The 19760-nt window shown below is 37.6% G+C and overlaps 1 protein-coding gene across 5 annotated transcripts in view; it reads right to left on the reverse strand.

Annotated features, from left to right (window-relative positions):
• The window catches only part of LOC135113190 (intermembrane lipid transfer protein VPS13D-like), a 475970-nt gene that overhangs the window by 317728 nt on the left and 138482 nt on the right, over positions 1-19760 (reverse strand). For all 5 annotated transcript variants that reach the window (XM_064028315.1, XM_064028317.1, XM_064028314.1 and 2 more), the window contains exons 26-28: positions 15038-15220; positions 11280-11432; positions 3263-3361 (exon numbers count right to left, since the gene is read on the reverse strand). In XM_064028315.1, coding sequence (XP_063884385.1) covers positions 3263-3361; positions 11280-11432; positions 15038-15220 — 435 coding nt within the window. The remainder of the gene's footprint in view (positions 1-3262; positions 3362-11279; positions 11433-15037; positions 15221-19760) is intronic.

The raw sequence follows: 19760 nt of genomic DNA on the forward strand, positions 1-19760 counted from the left end.
AAACCACTGAGTTTTTATTCTAGAGTGGTGGATATAATGCAAGAAAGAGATGGATGGGCTGATTGTGTTTATTTAGACATGAAGAAGGCCTTCAATAAATGCCACACAAGAAATTGTGGAAGTTGAAGCATAATGGTGGGCTATGGGGGGTGCCTGCTGAGATGGATAGAAAATTTCTTGACAAAACAGAGAAATAAGAACGGTGGTAAAACATAAAAAATCATGGAGGGAAGTCATAAGTGGAGTACCCCAAGGCTGAGTACTTGCACCAATCATGTTTGCAATTTATATAAATGATATGATGGAGAGTGTGAATAGCTACATGAGCCTTTTTGTGGATGATGCAAAGTTGCTGAAGAAAGTTGAGAGTGCAGAGGACTGTGGAACGTTACAAGAAGATCTGATCAAGATATCAGAGTGGAGTTATAGATGGAAAATGGATTTTAATTTAAAGAAGTGTAAAGTAATAGAATTTGGAAAAAGTACAAGAGTAAAAGGAAATTGTGTTGAATGGTGTAACGTTGAGTGGAGCAGAAGAGGAAAAGGATCTCAGTGTTACAGTGGCTGGGAACCTGACCCCAGTGCTTGCACCTTACCTAGTCAAACTCTTTCAGCTCTGTCTGTCAACATCTACCTTTCCTTCTTACTGGAAGTTTGCCTACATTCGGCCTGTTCCTAAAAAGGGTGACTGTTCTAATCCCTCAAACTACCGTCCTATCGCTTTATTTTCCTGCCTATCTAAAGCTTTTGAATCTATCCTCAACAGGAAGATTCTTAAACATCTATCACTTCACAACCTTCTATCTGATCGCCAGTATGGGTTCCGTCAAGGCCGCTCTACTGGTGATCTTCTGGCTTTCCTTACTGAGTCTTGGTCATCCTCTTTTAGAGATTTTGGTGAAACTCTTGCTGTTGCCTTGGACATATCAAAAACTTTTGATAGAGTCTGGCACAAAGCTTTGATTTCCAAACTACCCTCCTATGGCTTCTATCCTTCTCTCTGTAACTTCATCTCAAGTTTCCTTTCTGACCATTCTATTGCTGCTGCGGTAGACAGTCACTGTTCTTCTCCTAAATCTATTAACAGTGATGTTCCTCAGGGTTCTGTCCTGTCACCCACTCTCTTCTTATTATTCATTAATGATCTAAACCAAACTTCTTGTCCTATCCACTCCTACGCTGATGATACCATCCTGCACTTTTCCACATCTTTTCATAGACATCCAACCCTTCAGGAAGTAAACATTTCACGCAGGGAAGCCACAGAACGCTTGACTTCTGATCTTTCTAAAATTTCTGATTGGGGCAGAGCAAACTTGTTCTTGTTCAATGCCTCAAAAACTCAATTCCTCCATCTATCAGCTCAACACAACCTTCCAGACAACTATCCCCTCTTCTTCAATGACACTCAACTGTTCCCCTCTTCTACACTGAACATCCTCAGTCTGTCCTTTACTTATAATCTGAACTGGAAACTTCACATCTCATCTCTAGCTTAAACAGCTTCTATGAAGTTAGGCGTTCTGAGACATCTCCGCCAGTTTTTCTCACCCCCCCCAGCTGCTAACTCTGTACAAGGGCCTTATCCGTCCATGTATGGAGTAAGCACCACATGTCTGGGGGGGATTCCACTCATACTGCTCTTCTAGACATGGTGAAATCAAAAGCTTTTCATCTCATCAACTCCTCTCCTCTAACTGACTGTCTTCAGCCTCTCTCTCATCGCCACAATGTTGCATCTCTGTCTTCTACCGCTATTTTCATGCTAACTGCTCTTCTGATCTTGCTAACTGCATGCCTGCTCTCCTCCCGCGGCCTCGCTGCACAAGACTTTCTTCTTTCTCTCATCCTTATTCTGTCCACCTCTCTAATGCAAGAGTTAACCAGTATTCTCAATCATTCATCCCTTTCTCTGGTAAAGTCTAGAACTCCCTGCCTGCTTCTGTATTTCCATCTTCCTATGACTTGAATTCCTTCAAGAGGGAGGTTTCAAGACACTTATCCTTCAATTTTTGACTACCACTTTGGACCCTTTTATGGAACTGGCATTTCATTGGGCATTTTTTTATTGGATTTTTGTTGCTCTTGGCCAGTGTCCCTCCTACATAAAAAAAAAAAAAAAAGGATGCAAATTATATTATATTATATTATATTATATTATATATATATATATATATATATATATATATATATATATATATATATATATATATATATATATATATATATATATATATATATATATATATCACATTTCAGTAAATGGTAAATAATTGTCTTGTTTACTGGTCATAGTAAGTATTTCATTTTTAAAGCTAAGAGTTGCTAGTGGCTCTTCCTATCACATTTGGATTCCTAGTTACTAGTGGCTCTTCCTATCACATTTGGATTCCTAAGTTTTTGACCTAAGAAATCCAATCCCTGTTTTAGGTTGACCCTCAATCTTTTGCCTAAATATCTGGCTTTCAGAGCTTGACCTATACTAAAGGAAATACAGTAATTTCTTTTAATCCAAAGTGAGATCTTTGTTTTCCTAACCAATGCTAAGATATAAGCTGTAAAAATACATAATTTTATTTAAACACAATAAGGTTTGGGGGACATGCAGATCTGTTGGAAGCAAAAGAGGGGGAATCATGCAAGATAATTTGGGAACCACTCCTCTAATGGAAAACTGAATTCTTAATGTCTCTTCTATAAACAGATCTTTTTAGATTATTTCTGTGACTGACTGTCTCTTGTGTCCCATTCAAACATATAATATCAATCCATTTCCTCCATATTCTAGAACTTTTACTTTTCTTTATATGGCAAACCCTGCCGGCTAGGGCTGTTCTCTGTATTCTATTTTCATTGTGTTCTTTATGTTGGGTAACCATACCAATGCTACATATTCCAATCTTGGATGGATCATTAACACTTCCAGTATTCTTTACTATTCCTTCACCTAAATATGTGAATATATACTGTTCCCATGTTTTCATTAAATTATATACATCCCCTGTAACTCTGTTTACATTGATTCTCAGACAATAGGTTGCTTATAAGTGAAACTCAAATATTTTCTTCCATGACTTTACTTACTTTGTCATTTCTTATTTCATAATTATCCATCTGTTTCCTTTACTCTTACTGAATTCTATTATTTTGCACTTCTTTTACCTTTAACACCTTTTTCCACCTTAAGTTCCATTTCAGTATCTCATTCAAATAAATTTTTGTGAGTGTATGAGTACATGTGCATATGATCATTAATACTCACTGGAACCACTGGAAGGTGCTGTCTCTGCTCTTTAGTCTTTCCTCTACATTGAGGGAGAAAAGGCTCATATCCCTCACTATCAGCCGGTACTCAGCAACTCTGAAAAACATTGTAAATTACAAATACAGCAATGTCTCTTTACTAGTTTTCTTTCTTTATATATACAATAATAGTACACAGGGGGGAGAGATTATTTATTATTAGCAACAATATTTGTGCTTACTGTACTACTGCTTCATCTCCACAACTATAGGCCTAAGCTTACTGGCCTAGGTGTCTGTACTATGGCCACATTGAACACTTTTCAAGAAAAAAGTGCATCTAATGCAACAGCAAATATACATGCATAAATTTTTTTTTTTTTATGTAGGAGGGACACTGGCCAAGGGCAACAAAAATCCAATAAAAAAAAATGCCCACTGAAATGCCAGTCCCATAAAAGGGTCAAAGCAGTAGTCAAAACCTGATGAATAAGTGTCTTGAAACCTCCCTCTTGAAGGAATTCATAGGAAGGTGGAAATACAGAAGCAGGCAGGGAGTTCCAGAGTTTACCAGAGAAAGGGATGAATGATTGAGAATACTGGTTAACTCTTGCATCAGAGAGGTGGACAGAATAGGGGTAAGAGAAAAAAGAAAGTCTTGTGCAGTGAGACTGCGGGAGGAGGGGAGGCATGCAGTTAGCAAGATCAGAAGAGTAGTTAGCATGAAAATAGTAGCAGAAGACAGCTAGAGATGCAAAATTGCAGAGGTGAGAGAGAGGCTGAAGACAGTCAGTTAGAGGAGAGGAGTTGACGAGATGTATAGCTTTTGATTTCACCCTGTCTAGAAGAGCAGTATGAGTGGAACCCCCCCAGACATGTGAAGCATACTCCATACATGGACAGATAAGGCCCTTGTACAGAGTTAGCAGCTGGGGGGGTGAGAAAAACTGGCGGAGATGTTTCAGAACACCTAACTTCATAGAAGCTGTTTTAGCTAGAGATGAGATGTGAAGTTTCCAGTTCAGATTATAAGTAAAGGACAGACAGAGGATGTTCAGTGTAGTGTTGAGTCATTGAAGAAGAGGGGATAGTTGTCTGGAAGGTTGTGTCGAGTTGATAGATGGAGGAATTGAGTTTTTGAGGCATTGAACAATACCAAGTTTGCTCTTCCCCAATCAGAAATTTTAGAAAGATCAGAAGTCAAGCGTTCTGTGGCCTCCCTGTGTGAAATGTTTACCTCCTGAAGGGTAGGACGTCTAAGAAAAGATGTGGAAAAGTGCAGGGTGGTATCATCAGCGTAGGAGTGGATAGGACAAGAAGTTTGGTTTAGATCATTAATGAATAATAAGAAGAGAGTGGGTGACAGGACAGAACCCTGAGGAACATCACTGTTAATAGATTTAGAAGAACAGTGACTGTCTACCACAGCAGCAATAGAACGGTCAGAAAGGAAACTTGAGATGAAGTTACAGAGAGAAGGATAGAAGCCGTAGGAGGGTAGTTTGGAAATCAAAGCTTTGTGCCAGACTCTATCAAAAGCTTTTGATATGTCCAAGGCAACAGCAAGAGTTTCACCAAAATCTCAAAAAGAGGATGACCAAGACTCAGTAAGGAAAGCCAGAAGATCACCAGTAGAGCAGCCTTGACAGAACCCATACTGGTGATCAGATAGAAGGTTGTGAAGTGATAGATGTTTAAGAATCTTCCTGTTCAGGAAAGATTCAAAAACTTTAGATAGGCAGGAAATTAAAGCAATAGGACGGTAGTTTGAGGGATTAGAATGGTCACCCTTTTTAGGAACAGGTTGAATGTTGGCAAACTTCCAGCAAGAAGGAAAGGTAGATGTTGACAGACAGAGCTGAAAGAGTTTGACTAGGCAAGGTGCAAGCACGGAGGTACAGTTTCAGAGAACAATAGGAGGGACCCCATCAGGTCCATAAGCCTTCAGAGGGTTTAGGCCAGCGAGGGCATGGAAAACATCATTGCGAAGAATTTTAATAATATATATGTATATATATATATATATACGAGTATATATATATATATATATATATATATATATATATATATATATATATATATATATATATATATATATATATATATATATATATATATATATATATATATACTGCATTTCCAACTTTATAAGATGCATTTTTAAGAAAAGAAGATTTAAAAAGTCACCCTGTATGTTATACCTCAATGATTAGGTTTGGAAGGACTAGGGGTTATGGTTACTGGTATGAGACTAACACCCAAAACAGCTCCATTTAATGTAATAGTTCCCATATGTCCCCAAAATGAAATATGTTAAAAATTCTATTACAATGATTACAAATTAAAATAATGCTAAAATATAAAATTTGCATAAAGATTATTGTCTTGATGTAGATATGAGAAAGCCAGTGTCCACCTATACACAGTGAGATTAACAGATTGAGATGATTTATCCTTGTCCTGATGCATGGTCATGCATAAAGATCAGCCAGTTTCATCCACTCTTAAGATGTGGTGTCACATTTTATTTATTTATTTATTTTATTTTTATTTTTTTTATTTTATTTATTTGTTTTGTTTTTTTAAGCTTTTAGGGCACATTGGAATAATATTTCTTTTTGAGATGTGGGGAGAGCAGTGAGGGCAGAAGGGAAAGACAAGATGAAGCTGCAGGTGCATGAGCTGTAGCCACTTATATCTATCCAGCATAACGAACACACAGGCCATCATACTTGAGCAAGGTAACAAGTGAAGTACCCCAAGGATCTGTATTAGCATCAATTATGTTTCAGATTTACATAAATGAAATGCAGAAAGAATTAAATACCTATAATAATATGTTTGTTGATGATGCAAAGTTGCTAAGAGTTATAAAGAGCCAAGAGGACTATAAGGAGCTACAGACAGATTTGGATAAAATTTGTGCTTGGAGCATAAAGTGGAAACTTGAATTTATTCCTAAGAAAATATCATGAGATGGAAACAGGAAAAAGTACAAGAAGACATACATGGAACTATAAAATGGGTGAAGATACAATAATGAAGAGTAATAAAGAAAATTAATGAACCATATGGAAAAAATAGACAAGTTTTGGAGATGCATATGGATATGGGGGCAACATGTATAAGAGGACATACAAAAAGATTAAGAGTAAATGTCTCAGTGACATCAGGAAAATTAAGTTTCTCTTATCAAAGCACTGATCTTTAAATTAGTTAAGTGAGGAGGTGGTTACAGCTGTTAATGTGAGCAAATTAAAAAGGAAATTGGATAACTGCAGATATGGAGATATGAGTTTTAGCTTGGATCTTGTACAATACGATTAGGTAAATACATTTGCAGAGTGGAAGTGATATATCATTATTCTATCTCTGCTCCTTGCTGAGCTAAAACACCAATAACTTCAACACTAATGCCACTGCAAACGAAAAGGATAGGACTTCTTGTGGTGCTTTCTTTATAATTCTAGGTCAAATATTAAACAAATATGATTAATATGTGATTTAAAAAAAAATGGGGCATTTTAATTTTTCCTAAATATCTCTTGTCAAATTATATGAGTAAAGTAACAGTTTTATCTACTCTACTGTTAAAATTTTCAACAATATTACATACTTTGAGCTAAAGTCTTAATTATCCAGGCTTTATCATACTGTTCTTCATTAAGGGGAGCACCCACCTCCAATTGCATTGAAAATTATTTTTTTTCTTTTTTTTTTTTTGCTTAAATTCATCCCACATGATAGGGGAAACGTTTGGTATACAATAATCACGGATCTGACAAGTTTAGGCTTAGGTAGAGAGCGGTTTCCCCACCCCACTCCCATTCCCGCTGTGCTGTGGCGGCGTCTCGATGGCCGCGCGCAGCAAGCTGCCATTTATTTATTTTTTTTTATGTAAGGACACTGGCCAAGGGCAACAAAAATCAATAAAAAAAAAATGCCCACTGAAATGCTAGTCCCGTAAAAGGGTCAAGGCAGTGGTCAAAAATAGGTGGATAAGTGTCTTGAAACCTCCCTCTTGAAGGAATTCAAGTCATAGGAAGGTGGAAATACAGAAGCAGGCAGGGAGTTCCAGAGTTTACCAGAGAAAGGGATGAATGATTGAGAATACTGGTTAACTCTTGCGTTAGAGGTGGACAGAATAGGGGTGAGAGAAAGAAGAAAGTCTTGTGCAGCGAGGCTGTGGAAGGAGGGGAGGCATGCAGTTAGCAAGATCAGAAGAGCAGTTAGCATGAAAATAGCGGTAGAAGACAGCTAGATATGCAACATTGCGGCGGTGAGAGAGAGGCTGAAGACAGTCAGTTAGAGGAGAGGAGTTGATGAGACGAAAAGCTTTTGATTCCACCCTGTCTAGAAGAGCAGTATGAGTGGAATCCCCCCAGACATGTGAAGCATACTCCATACATGGACGGATAAGGCCCTTGTACAGAGTTAGCAGCTGGGGGGGTGAGAAAAACTGGCGTAGACGTCTCAGAACACCTAACTTCATAGAAGCTGTTTTAGCTAGAGATGAGATGTGAAGTTTCCAGTTCAGATTATAAGTAAAGGACAGACCGAGGATGTTCAGTGTAGAAGAGGGGGACAGTTGAGTGTCATTGAAGAAGAGGGGATAGTTGTCTGGAAGGTTGTGTCGAGTTGATAGATGGAGGAATTGAGTTTTTGAGGCATTGAACAATACCAAGTTTGCTCTGCCCCAATCAGAAATTTTAGAAAGATCAGAAGTCAGGCGTTCTGTGGCTTCCCTGCGTGCTATGTTTACCTCCTGAAGGGTTGGACGTCTATGAAAAGACGTGGAAAAGTGCAGGGTGGTATCATCAGCGTAGGAGTGGATAGGACAAGAAGTTTGGTTTAGAAGATCATTAATGAATGATAAGAAGAGAGTTGGTGACAGGACAGAACCCTGAGGAACACCACTGTTAATAGATTTAGAAGAACAGTGACCGTCTACCACAGCAGCAATAGAATGGTCATAAAGGAAACTTGAGATGAAGTTACAGAGAGAAGGATAGAAACCGTAGGAGGGTAGTTTGGAAATCAAAGCTTTGTGCCAGACTCTATCAAAAGCTTTTGATATGTCCAAGGCAACAGCAAAAGTTTCACCAAAATCTCTAAAAGAGGATGACCAAGACTCAGTAAGGAAAGCCAGAAGATCACCAGTAGAGCGGCCTTGACGGAACCCATACTGGCGATCAGATAGAAGGTTGTGAAGTGATAGATGTTTAAGAATCTTCCTGTTGAGGATAGACTCAAAAACTTTAGATAGGCAGGAAATTAAAGCAATAGGACGGTAGTTTGAGGGATTAGAACGATCACCCTTTTTAGGAACAGGTTGAATGTAGGCAAACTTCCAGCAAGAAGGAAAGGTAGATGTTGACAGACAGAGCTGAAAGAGTTTGACTAGGCAAGGTGCAAGCACGGAGGCACAGTTTCGGAGAACAATAGGAGGGACCCCATCAGGTCCATAAGCCTTCCAAGGGTTTAGGCCAGCAAGGGCATGGAAAACATCATTGCGAAGAATTTTAATACGTGGCATGAAGTAGTCAGAGGATGGAGGAGAGGGAGGAACAAGCCCAGAATTGTCCAAGGTAGAGTTTTTAGCAAAGGTTTGAGCAAAGAGTTCAGCTTTAGAAATAGATGTGATAGCAGTGGTGCCATCTGGTTGAAGTAGAGGAGGGAAAGAAGAAGAAGCAAAGTTATTGGAGATATTTTTGGCTAGATGCCAGAAATCACGAGGGGAGTTAGATCTTGAAAGGTTTTGACATTTTCTGTTAATGAAGGAGTTTTTGGCTAGTTGGAGGACAGACTTGGCCATGGAGAGAATTGCTTATTTCTCTATCAATGGCTTACAATTGTCCTTCTCTACAGCAAAATCTATGCTGGAAAGAAAAAAGGAAAAATATATATCCCTTTCCGATGACGCAACTACTTCCATGATACCCCAGGGGTGAGACTATCTAGTCGGTAAAGGCCAAAAATATATAAATAAATAAATAAATAAATATTCAACAATATTTTTATGTTTCACTTACATCACTAACCTGATCAAATAAAATTGAAGTACAGGGAAGGGTATAAAAAGGTGATAAAAGATATAGGCACCACACGCTGAGCCTTGCAATGTTTCAGCATTGCATAGAAAGCCTCTAATAGCAATGATTTACAAATATAACAATATATAAATGACACCCCTATAAATCCTGCTCTCTCTCTGACTCAACAAGAGAGAAAACAGAGAAGTTTTAGGGGTAGCTAGCCTCATTTCTACTGATTTTTAGGCATCTTATTGAAAGTTGATCTATTTTTGCCTCTCCTGAAAAACATGCTTTTTTGAGGTTTTCCTGTAATGACTGGGTTATTTATTGTCCTATAGTCACCATTTTTGTCATGTAAGTAGATGGGACTATGACACATGATTGGTAAGAAGAAATTTTAATTTTTCAAGTAGGTATTTTTCTTGTGATTTTTCTTATGCACAAAAAAATTTCCTCTATGTTTGACTAATGTTCTGATTACTTCATAATCTAGATTTGGACAAAACCTTCTTACTGAACCTGCATAATCTTTCTAGCTGCTACCATGCACGATTTCAATGTGATCCATCGACTCTAACATTTTTTTGTTCATTTTTTTTAACAACTTTGAAAAGAATTCACTGCGCATGCGCAGTTCGTTATAGATTAATGAAAAGTTCAACGAGTATTATGTTTTTAATGACAAAGAAGATGAAACAATGGAAAAAAAGTCTCCGGTTAAAAGGAGCCGCTTTGCAGGTGGAGGTGGGCGCTCCCCTTAAAAAAAAGTTGGCTTCATTTCTCCCATTTGGCATGTTTCAGTCAGTAAGTCCACTCAAAAGATGCTAATGATGTGTTACCTTCTCACCATCATACATAAACTACTCTTGGATATGGTGATACATACAATTTCACATAAAAAGCAACATAGAAGTGAACAAGAAGGACTTTAAGCAATGTTCTGCATCTTGACTGCCATGACACAACAGTGCTCATGATGTGACTCCCTCCCCTCCTCACCCTGCTCCAAGTCATCAAGGCACAAGGGGGTGGAGGTATCCTGTCCAATCAAGAACAAGCATAAAGAGAGATGAAGGGAGAGAAAAAAATGAGAAATATCTTTGAAGAAAAATATATACCAAGAATAAAAGAGAATACATGAGCCCTCAAAAAAGAAAGAAATCATGAGAAAACATGAGGAAAATTTTCAATATTTATATAAAAAATTACAAACAAAGAAGGAACAGACAAATTAAAAGCAGATGGTATAACAAATGAAGAGATGCATGCTGAGGTAATTAATACAAGTTTCTATTTAACAATTACAAGAGAAAAACAAATTTAAGAAAGTAGATGTGGCTATGTATACTGGTGCTGAAGTTAGAAAAGGTTAAAAAAAAATTGCATTAGAGGAAGACTGACTTTACTTTGTATTCACAAAAAATTAACTCTTGTCCTGCCAGCCACTACTAGCAATTCACTGATTGCTGCCACACAAGTAGAGTAAGAAGGATGCACCAACTGAGGACACCACAGATGAGCAGTTCCATGAGAGTGAACTTACCTAATAAAGCTCACTTTGCCATGCAGTATCTATCATAATTCACCATGTACTAAATGGCATCCATCACCATCATCATCATCATCATCATCATACAGGTTCAGTAAACTACAGTAACTGTGTTAGTGCATTTTTTTCCATTTGTCTGTCAGTAGAGACTATTTTATGGGTAATATATCAAAGTATTATTGATCAGTAGGTTATGCTATTACCAATATGTCATATTCAGAAAAGTAAATGAGACTACAAGCATACATCTTTTCAGTAGCCCAACCTGACTTATCAATCCCAATATCACTTTGTTAGATGCATGGGCATTTGTGGGGAGAAGAAATTATGGACAGAAAAGTGAAACTTGAACAAATAATCCCTTTTAACTAAAGAACTGATGCCCAACTTTTGATGAATGAAGTTTTAACCTTCTTTTGGGAAAAAAAAAAAAAAAACCTAAGAGAACATACTTGCTTGGAGGGAAGGCAGAAAGGGCTGGTGTTATGGGTTGGATCTGAGGTGCATTGTTGATGGAGATCTGGCCAAGATGAGCCACCAATACATCAGGACTGTTGAGAGATTCTGGCAACACCACAACTGGTGTCTCCAACACAATATCCAGGCTGGAAATGATATATAGAAGAGTGTTTGCACTTAAAGTTTCATGAAGTACATAATGATGCTATCACTATAGTAAAAGTCTATTAATCTGGTCACTAATAGTCTGGCATACTTCACTGAGCAAATTTTTGGTGCAGCTGATATTTTATTTTCCCCCTAAGGTGTGACTGATGACCACATGGCTTAATGGTAGAAGTAACATCACTTGCACTGAAAGGATCATGGACATCCAAGCTTCTGAACATCATATTGCTACCCTATATAAAATTAAACTGTCCATTTGGAGCCAATCCTCTCTACATTATGGGATCAAAAATAAGTGCCATTTCAGAATATATATGTGAAAGGTTCATCTCCTAAGATGTAGGACACACCACACAACTTAAATCTGGTACCTAAAGATTGCTAGATAACAAAATTAAGGGTATGGAATGACTGCTTATCCATCTTGTCCTCATAGGACCAAACAGTTTAGGGCTAAACAAACTAACAATTATGTTACAGGATGCCTTAAGAAAGCATTCTTGCCTATCACACTTACATGGCTTTTTAGAGTTTGGCAGATATCATTCATTTCAATATCATGAGTCCTGGGAAATAAAGACAATGGAACTGGGAATATTAACATGAGTAAGTAAACCTTCTGTTGCTCAATATCTCAAAAACTATTGTTTTTTTTTTTTTATGTAGGAGGGACACTGACCAAGGGCAACAAAAATCCGATAAAAAAAAATGCCCACTGAAATGCCAGTTCCATAAAAGGGTCCAAAGCGGTAGTCAGAAATTGAAAGGTAAGTGTCTTGAAACCTCCCTCTTGAAGGAATTCAAGTCATAGGAAGGTGAAAATACAGAAGCAGGCAGGGAGTTTGAGAGTTTATCAGAGAAAGGGATGAATGATTGAGAATACTGGTTAACTTTTGCATTAGAGAGGTGGACAGAATAGGGGTGAAAGAAAGAAGAAAGTCTTGTGCAGCAAGGCCGTGGGAGGAGGGGAGGCATGCAGTTAGCAAGATCAGAAGAGCAGTTAGCATGAAAACAGCAGTAGAAGACAGCTAGAGATGCAACATTGCGGTGATGAGAGAGAGGCTGAATACAGTCAGTTAGAGGAGAGGAGTTGATGAGATGAAAAGCTTTTGATTCCACCCTGTCTAGAAGAGCAGTATGAGTGGAACCCCCCCAGACATGTGAAGCATACTCCATACATGGACATTGTACAGAGTTAGCAGCTGAGGGGGTGAGAAAAACTGGTGGAGACGTCTCAGAATGCCTAACTTCATAGAAGCTGTTTTAGCTAGAGATGAGATGTGAAGTTTCCAGTTCAGATTATAAGTAAAGGACAGACCGAGGATGTTCAGTGTAAAAGAGGGGGACAGTTAAGTGTCATTGAAGAAGAGGGGATAGTTGTCTGGAAGGTTGTGTCGAGTTGATAGATGGAGGAATTGAGCTTTTGAGGCATTGAACAATACCAAGTTTGCTCTGCCCCAATCAGAAATTTTAAAAAGATCAGAAGTCAAGCGTTCTGTGGCTTCCCTGCTTGAAATGTTTACTTCTTGAAGGGTTGGACGTCTATGAAAAGACGTGGAAAAGTGCAGGGTGGTATCATCAGCGTAGGAGTGGATAGGACTAGAAGCTTGGTTTAGAAAATCATTAATGAATAATAAGAAGAGAGTGGGTGACAGGACAGAACCCTGAAGAACACCACCGTTAATAGATTTAGGAGAAGAACAGTGACTGTCTACCACAGCAGCAATAGAACGGTCAGAGAAGGATAAAGGTCGTAGGAGGATAGTTTGGAAATCAAAGCTTTGTGCCACACTCTATCAAAAGCTTTTGATATGTCCAAGGCAACAGCAAAAGTTTCACCAAAATCTCTAAAAGAGGATGACCAAGACTCAGTAAGAAAAGCCAGTAGAGCGGCCTTGACGGAACCCATACTGGAGATCAGATCTTTTAGAGATTTTGGTGAAACTTTTGCTGTTGCCTGTGGTTGTGAAGTGATAGATGTTTAAGAATCTTCCTGTTGAGGATAGATTCAAAAATTTAGATAGCCAGGAAATTAAAGCAATAGGACGGTGGTTTGAGGGATTAGAACGGTCACCCTTTTTAGGAACAGGCTGAATGTAGGCAAACTTCCAGCAAAAAGGAAAGGTAGATATTGACAGACAGAGCTGAAAGAGTTTGACTAGGCAAGGTGCAAGCACAGAGGCACAGTTTCAGGGAACAATAGGAGGGGCCCCATCAGGTCCATAAGCCTTCCAAGGGTTTAGGCCAGCAAGGGCATGGAAAACATCATTGCGAAGAATTTTAACAGGTAGCATGAAGTAGTCAGAGGGTGGAGGAGAGGGAGGAACAAGCCCAGAATCATCCAAGGTAGGGTTTTTAGCAAAGGTTTGAGCGAAGAGTTCAGCTTTAGAAATAGATGTGATAGCAGTGGTGCCATCTGATTGAAATAAAGGAGGGAAAGAAGAAGAAGCAAAGTTACTGGAAATACTTTTGGCTAGATGCCAGAAGTCACGAGGGGAGTTAGATCTTGAAAGATTTTGGCACTTTCTGTTAAAGGAGTTAATGAAGTTTTTTTTTTTTTTGTACTTCATTTGCCCACTCAGCACAACTTTCAAACACAACTGTCTACCTTTTCTATGGTGAAAGTACTTGGAATATCCTTCAATAAAAATTTCAACTGCATATTTCACATCCCACCAACTTCCACAAAATTGAAGGTTCTGTGACACCTCTACCAGTATTTTCCCCAATCCCAGATGGCCATATCTGCTCTCATATTGAGTATGCCTCATGTATTTGGAAGCCTAAACACAAAAGGCTACCATAAACAGCAAGGAGCTGAAAGCCCTTTATCTCATATATTTGTCTCCCCATAACCAACTATCTTCAATTTCTTATAGTTCATTATTTTATTGCTTACTCTTCTTCTAAGTTTATAAACCGCATATCTCCTCCGTCTGTGACCTTGTTATAGAGGGCTATTTACTTCATTTCATCTCTATTCTATCCATTTTCCTATTATGAACATTAAACATGATCGTCATTCTTTCAGCAAATAAACACTGCAACACACTACATTTGTTTTTTGACCTTCCTGTGACCTGAACTCTTTTAAAATTTACTGTTAAGACAACTCTGGAACTATAATAGTTTTCTTTGGACTGTTATTATTGCTTTCTAGAAGTAGCAATTAATCTTGCCTTATCTAATGGTCTTCTTCCATTTGGCATCTCTCTAAAAATCACACGAAGACAAAAGAAAGAGTCCCATCAATATCAGAAAAGACAGCTGTTCCAATTTTCTTCATCCAATACAAACTGCCACTTCAATAAAGGTAGCAATACCTGATGCACAAATCACATCTATGAAAACACAAAACTCCTATACACAATCTAAAAAATAGGCATAAAAATAAATGAATATACTTGTATGTCACAGGAAGGCAAAAGGATTATTGGACAACACTATGCAAAGAATTTTAGCCCAAAAAATTATTTGGCTGGAACCATATGTTAACAATTAAGTTCTTAAGGCAGTGGAGGTATGCTGATCAAAGCTGAACAGGTAATTACTCATAATTTATAAATTGTCTTCTCTTTCTTACTTGAGGGAAAAAGGGAGATCAGTGGCATCCTCTATGACAGGACTGAAGTGTGACCCTGAAGCTGAGGCAGGAGGAGGTGCTGGAAGATTCAAGGTGTCTGTTGATCGAGAAACACTGAGCCGGCGCTGATGGTGTGGAGATGCATCCCACTGGCTGCTTGCCAAACCAGCAAATGACTCTATTCTGAAAGATCACAAAGAACACAGAAATACAGAACACTGGTCTTATTTAGTTAAGGATAACCTTGATTTAGTTAGCATATGGCTAGTAAACTACTTGAGCATAAACTTCTAAAGGTTTAATTAATCCAATGAGTTGAATTATAAGACTGGTACATCAATACCAAGAATTACAGGATGGTTATGCCTTCAGATATGAAGGAAACCTGGTAAATGAAACTGCATTACCAATAAAGTAACTACAGTTTAAAATCTTCCTATCCTTTACATACTGTCAATGATCTCAAGACAAATAGTATATGTATCTAAATTTGTAATAAATATATCAATCTACAATTGTATCCCTTGCTAAAGGGAGTAGTGAAGACAGGACACACATACTCATTACCACAAGCATCCCCTATCATCTAAGCCTCTAGACTATGTTGGCTTAAGTATAAAAAATAAAAAAAATCATAATTTGTTCTGATCTGTTAAAAAGATTATGTAAATCTTGTTTCTCTATTCCAGTTCCAAAATCTTCTTCATATTATTCTCCATGTTCAATTGAGTTTTTCCTATTCTCATGGAAGGCATAATTTTTCATGAAGCAACTTCACTTTGTGACACCATTTTAATTCTACAAAGATGAGTGAAAACAATATATTCTTATATCAAAACTACAAGATAGCAATGTAAGATACATCATTGAGAAAACAGAAAACAAGATGATAATTTGTAATGCCACTGGCTGCTTGCCAAACCAGCAAATGACTCTATTCTGAAAGATTACAAAGAACACAGAAAAACAGAACTGGTCTTATTTATTTAACGCTAACCTTGATTTAGTTGGCATATGGCTAGTAAACTACTTGAGCATAAACTTCTAAAATTTTAATTAATCCAATGAGTTGAACTATAATCATCATGGAGACGCTCCTTATCTAAAACATCTGTTTCAGTTGACTGATAATCCTGTGACATCAGTTTAATAACATGATGCCTCTAAAACAAACTTTAAAACAAAACTGGAAAAATAATTTCAAGTAAAGACAAGGAAGACAGAGCATAAGGCAATGCTACTGTGAGGCTGGCTGTGCCACAATATGAGCCTTTATCTCTCACCTCCCATTACTTCTGCTACCAGAGTGGCACCACAAACCCATCTCTCAATTAAAGTACTACATCCAAGTTAAAATTGATAATAACCACCAATTTTAATGCTACTTTACAAACAAACACATGCAAACAAATCTATGGCCTTCCATCTGTATAGATAAAAGTTAAACATTGATACTTTTGGCATTGTTTAATTTGGCATATTTTCAGCTGGTCTTATCCTCTATCTTTTAAATATGCCATCACCATTTGATTAATTCACTACACACAGCCACAGGTAAAACTAGAATCACAGCATGATACTGTTGTTGTGTGAATTTTCCCTCATGTCAAAATTCCTACCTGGAAGACACCTTTGTGTATACACATTATAGTGAGAGGACAGCATCATAACACCTACCAGGTACTTTATATATTTGACATATCACCAACATCTGTATGGAGTTATACTGATAAGTTACTATTGCTCAGTTGTCTGTGGAATATGTTAGTTTTGAAATGGAGCAAAAAACAAGAACAATGAGTTTAAAAGTCCTACTGCCAAATCACATATTCACAGATTTTATGTATTATCAACATCAGCATAGAGTTGTACTGACAAATTACTATTGCTCTGTCTGTGGAATATGCTAGAATAGAAATGAAGCAAGTAAACCCAGGAGCAGTTTTTGAAAGTGGGAGTAATTCCACACCACAAGTCCATTCAAGAAGCCTAGTTGTATTTACCTAGTTGTTATTTCCAGGGCCTTGGCTACACTGGTGTCATCCCATCTCCATATCTACACATCTAATTTTCCCTTTAGTTTGTGTCCATTTGTTGCCAAAACTATTTCTTCTTTTAGTCCATTCCAAACTTCAATGTGTCTTTGTGGAAACTATTCTTCTTTGTGTTATTTAAACAACTTCCATTCCTCAACTTCTATGTGTGTCCCCTTCAACTGTCATGATTGCTTGTCTTTTTGGTAATAGTTTATCATTATGTACTTATCCCATTTTATTTAACACTTGTAGATAGTAATCAGATCTCCTCCTCTCCTTTGTTCTAGTGTTGGCAGGTCTATTTTTTTAAATCTTTCTTCATAATTTAATTCCTCAAGTTCTGACACCATTTCCATTGCTATTCCATTGTATTCTTTGTATTCTTCTAGCTTATTTCTATGTTTCCTCTTATATGGAGACCACACTTCTGCTGCATATTTCAATCTAGGTTTGATTATTGTAGTGACTATTTTTGTCATCATATTTTTCTCCATGTGGTGAAAAGCTATTCTTGTTTCTTAGTAATCTGTAAGTGTTCCCAAATATTCTGTATATATGCTTCTCTGGTTGTAAGTTATATTGCATTACTACTCCTAGATCCTTTTCCTCCTGGACCCTTTTAACATATTTATTTCCTATCTTGTATGCCCACTGTGGTCTTCTTTCACTTCTGCTTATCTCTACCATGTGACATTTGCTTACACTGAATTTCATTTCCCATTTTTTGCTCCATTTGTAAATTTTATTCAAATAATTTTGTATGTATTCACAGTCTTTGTAACTTTTTTTTATTTATTTCTGTAATTTAGCATCTTCTGTGAAGTTGGTGTAGCTATCCTTCCAACATGTCATTTATATAAACAATGAACATGATTGGTGCTAGTACTGAGCCTCGTGGCATGCCACTTTTTACTGTTTTCCAAGCCAACTTTTCATCTTAAACTATTATTCTCATTTCTCATTATTTTAAGTAATTTTCCATCAACTTTATGCTAGTCCCATTTAGTACTCAAATATTCTCAATTTTCCAAACAAGTCCTTCATAGGGAACCTTACCAAAAGCATTTTCCAGATCCCAATATATACAGTCCATAAATCCCTCTTTCATGCATGATACCTATCACTCTTGAGTAAAAGCTTAATAGGTTTGTTACACAAGATCTTTTTCCTGAAGGCATATTGTTTGTCTATTATTATTCATCCTTTTTCTTAGAATTCTGTACATATTTCTTTATCAACTTTTCATAAATTTTACATACGAGTATAATGCTGGTCTATAGTTCAATGGTTCTTCTGTGCTTCCTTTCTTGTAAATTGGCAGTGTCAGCTCTTTTCCACTCCACTGGTACTTGCCAGTATAAACTGAGTATTTAATTATATCATAGAGTGATTTTAGTAGTTGTTCTCAGCATTCCTTCAAGATGAATCCTGATACTCCATCTGGTGCTGCTGCTTTTCTCAGCTCTAGTTCTTTATAAATCTCTCCTATATTAACCTTTATGTCTCTCACTGGGTGTGTGCATTTCTGCATGTGTGTATTTACCTAGTTGTATTTACCTAGTTGTATTTACCAAGTTGTGCTTTATGGGAAAAGAGCTATGCTTGTGCTGTCCCATCTCCATATCTTTTAATATCCAACTTAGCCTTGAATCCATGCATACTTTCTGCATTTACTATCTCCTCATCCAGACTGTTCCATACATCAATACTTCTATGTGGGAAACTATACTTTTTGACGTCTCTTCTACAAGCACTCCTCTTCAGCCTCTTTCCCTCTAATGTCCCATGTATCCCAGACCATTAAGTCGCTCCGGTGCACCTCCTCTACTCCCTCATATGTTTTATATATCGCAATCAAGTCTCCCCTTTCTCTCCTCTTTTCCAACGTTGGTAGATGTAGCCTTTCCAGTCTCTCTTCATATGACAAGTCCCTGATACTTGATACCATCTTCGTAGCTGCTCTCTGAACTCTCTCCAACTTCCTTATATCCTTTTTCTTGTATGGTGACCACACTACTGCTGCATATTCTAGTCTAGGTCTTATCAGCGACATGATCATCTTCCTGACCATCTCTTCATCCACATATGCAAAGGGGTGCCTTATTCTTCTCAACAAGTTATAGGTTTCTCCTGTAATTTTGCTAATGTGTCTCTCTGGGGTCAGGTTCCCAGTCACTGTAACACTGAGATCCTTTTCCTCTTCTGCTCCACTCAACCTTACACCATTCAACACATAATTTCCTTTTACTCTTCTTGTACTTTTTCCAAATTCTATTACCTTACACTTCTTTAAATTAAATTCCATTTCCCATCTATAACTCCACTCTGATATCGTATTCAGGTCTTCTTGTAACATTCCACAGTCCTCTGCACTCTCAGCTTTCTTCAGCAACTTTGCATCATCCGCAAAAATGCTCATGTAGCTGTTCACACTCTCCACCATATCATTTATATAGACTGCAAACATGATTGGTGCAAGTACTGAGCCTTGGGGTACTCCACTTATGACTTCCCTCCATGATGATTTTTTATCTTTTACCACCGTTGTCATTTCTCTGTTTTGTCAAGAAATTTTCCATCCATCTCAGCAGGCTCCCCCCTTAGCCAACAATTATGCTTCAACTTCCACAACAATTTCCTGTGTGGCACTTTATCAAAGGCTTTCTTCAGGTCTAAATAAACATAAT

The sequence above is a fragment of the Scylla paramamosain genome, chromosome 25 (assembly GCF_035594125.1).
Source record: "Scylla paramamosain isolate STU-SP2022 chromosome 25, ASM3559412v1, whole genome shotgun sequence".
NCBI lineage: Eukaryota > Metazoa > Arthropoda > Malacostraca > Decapoda > Portunidae > Scylla > Scylla paramamosain.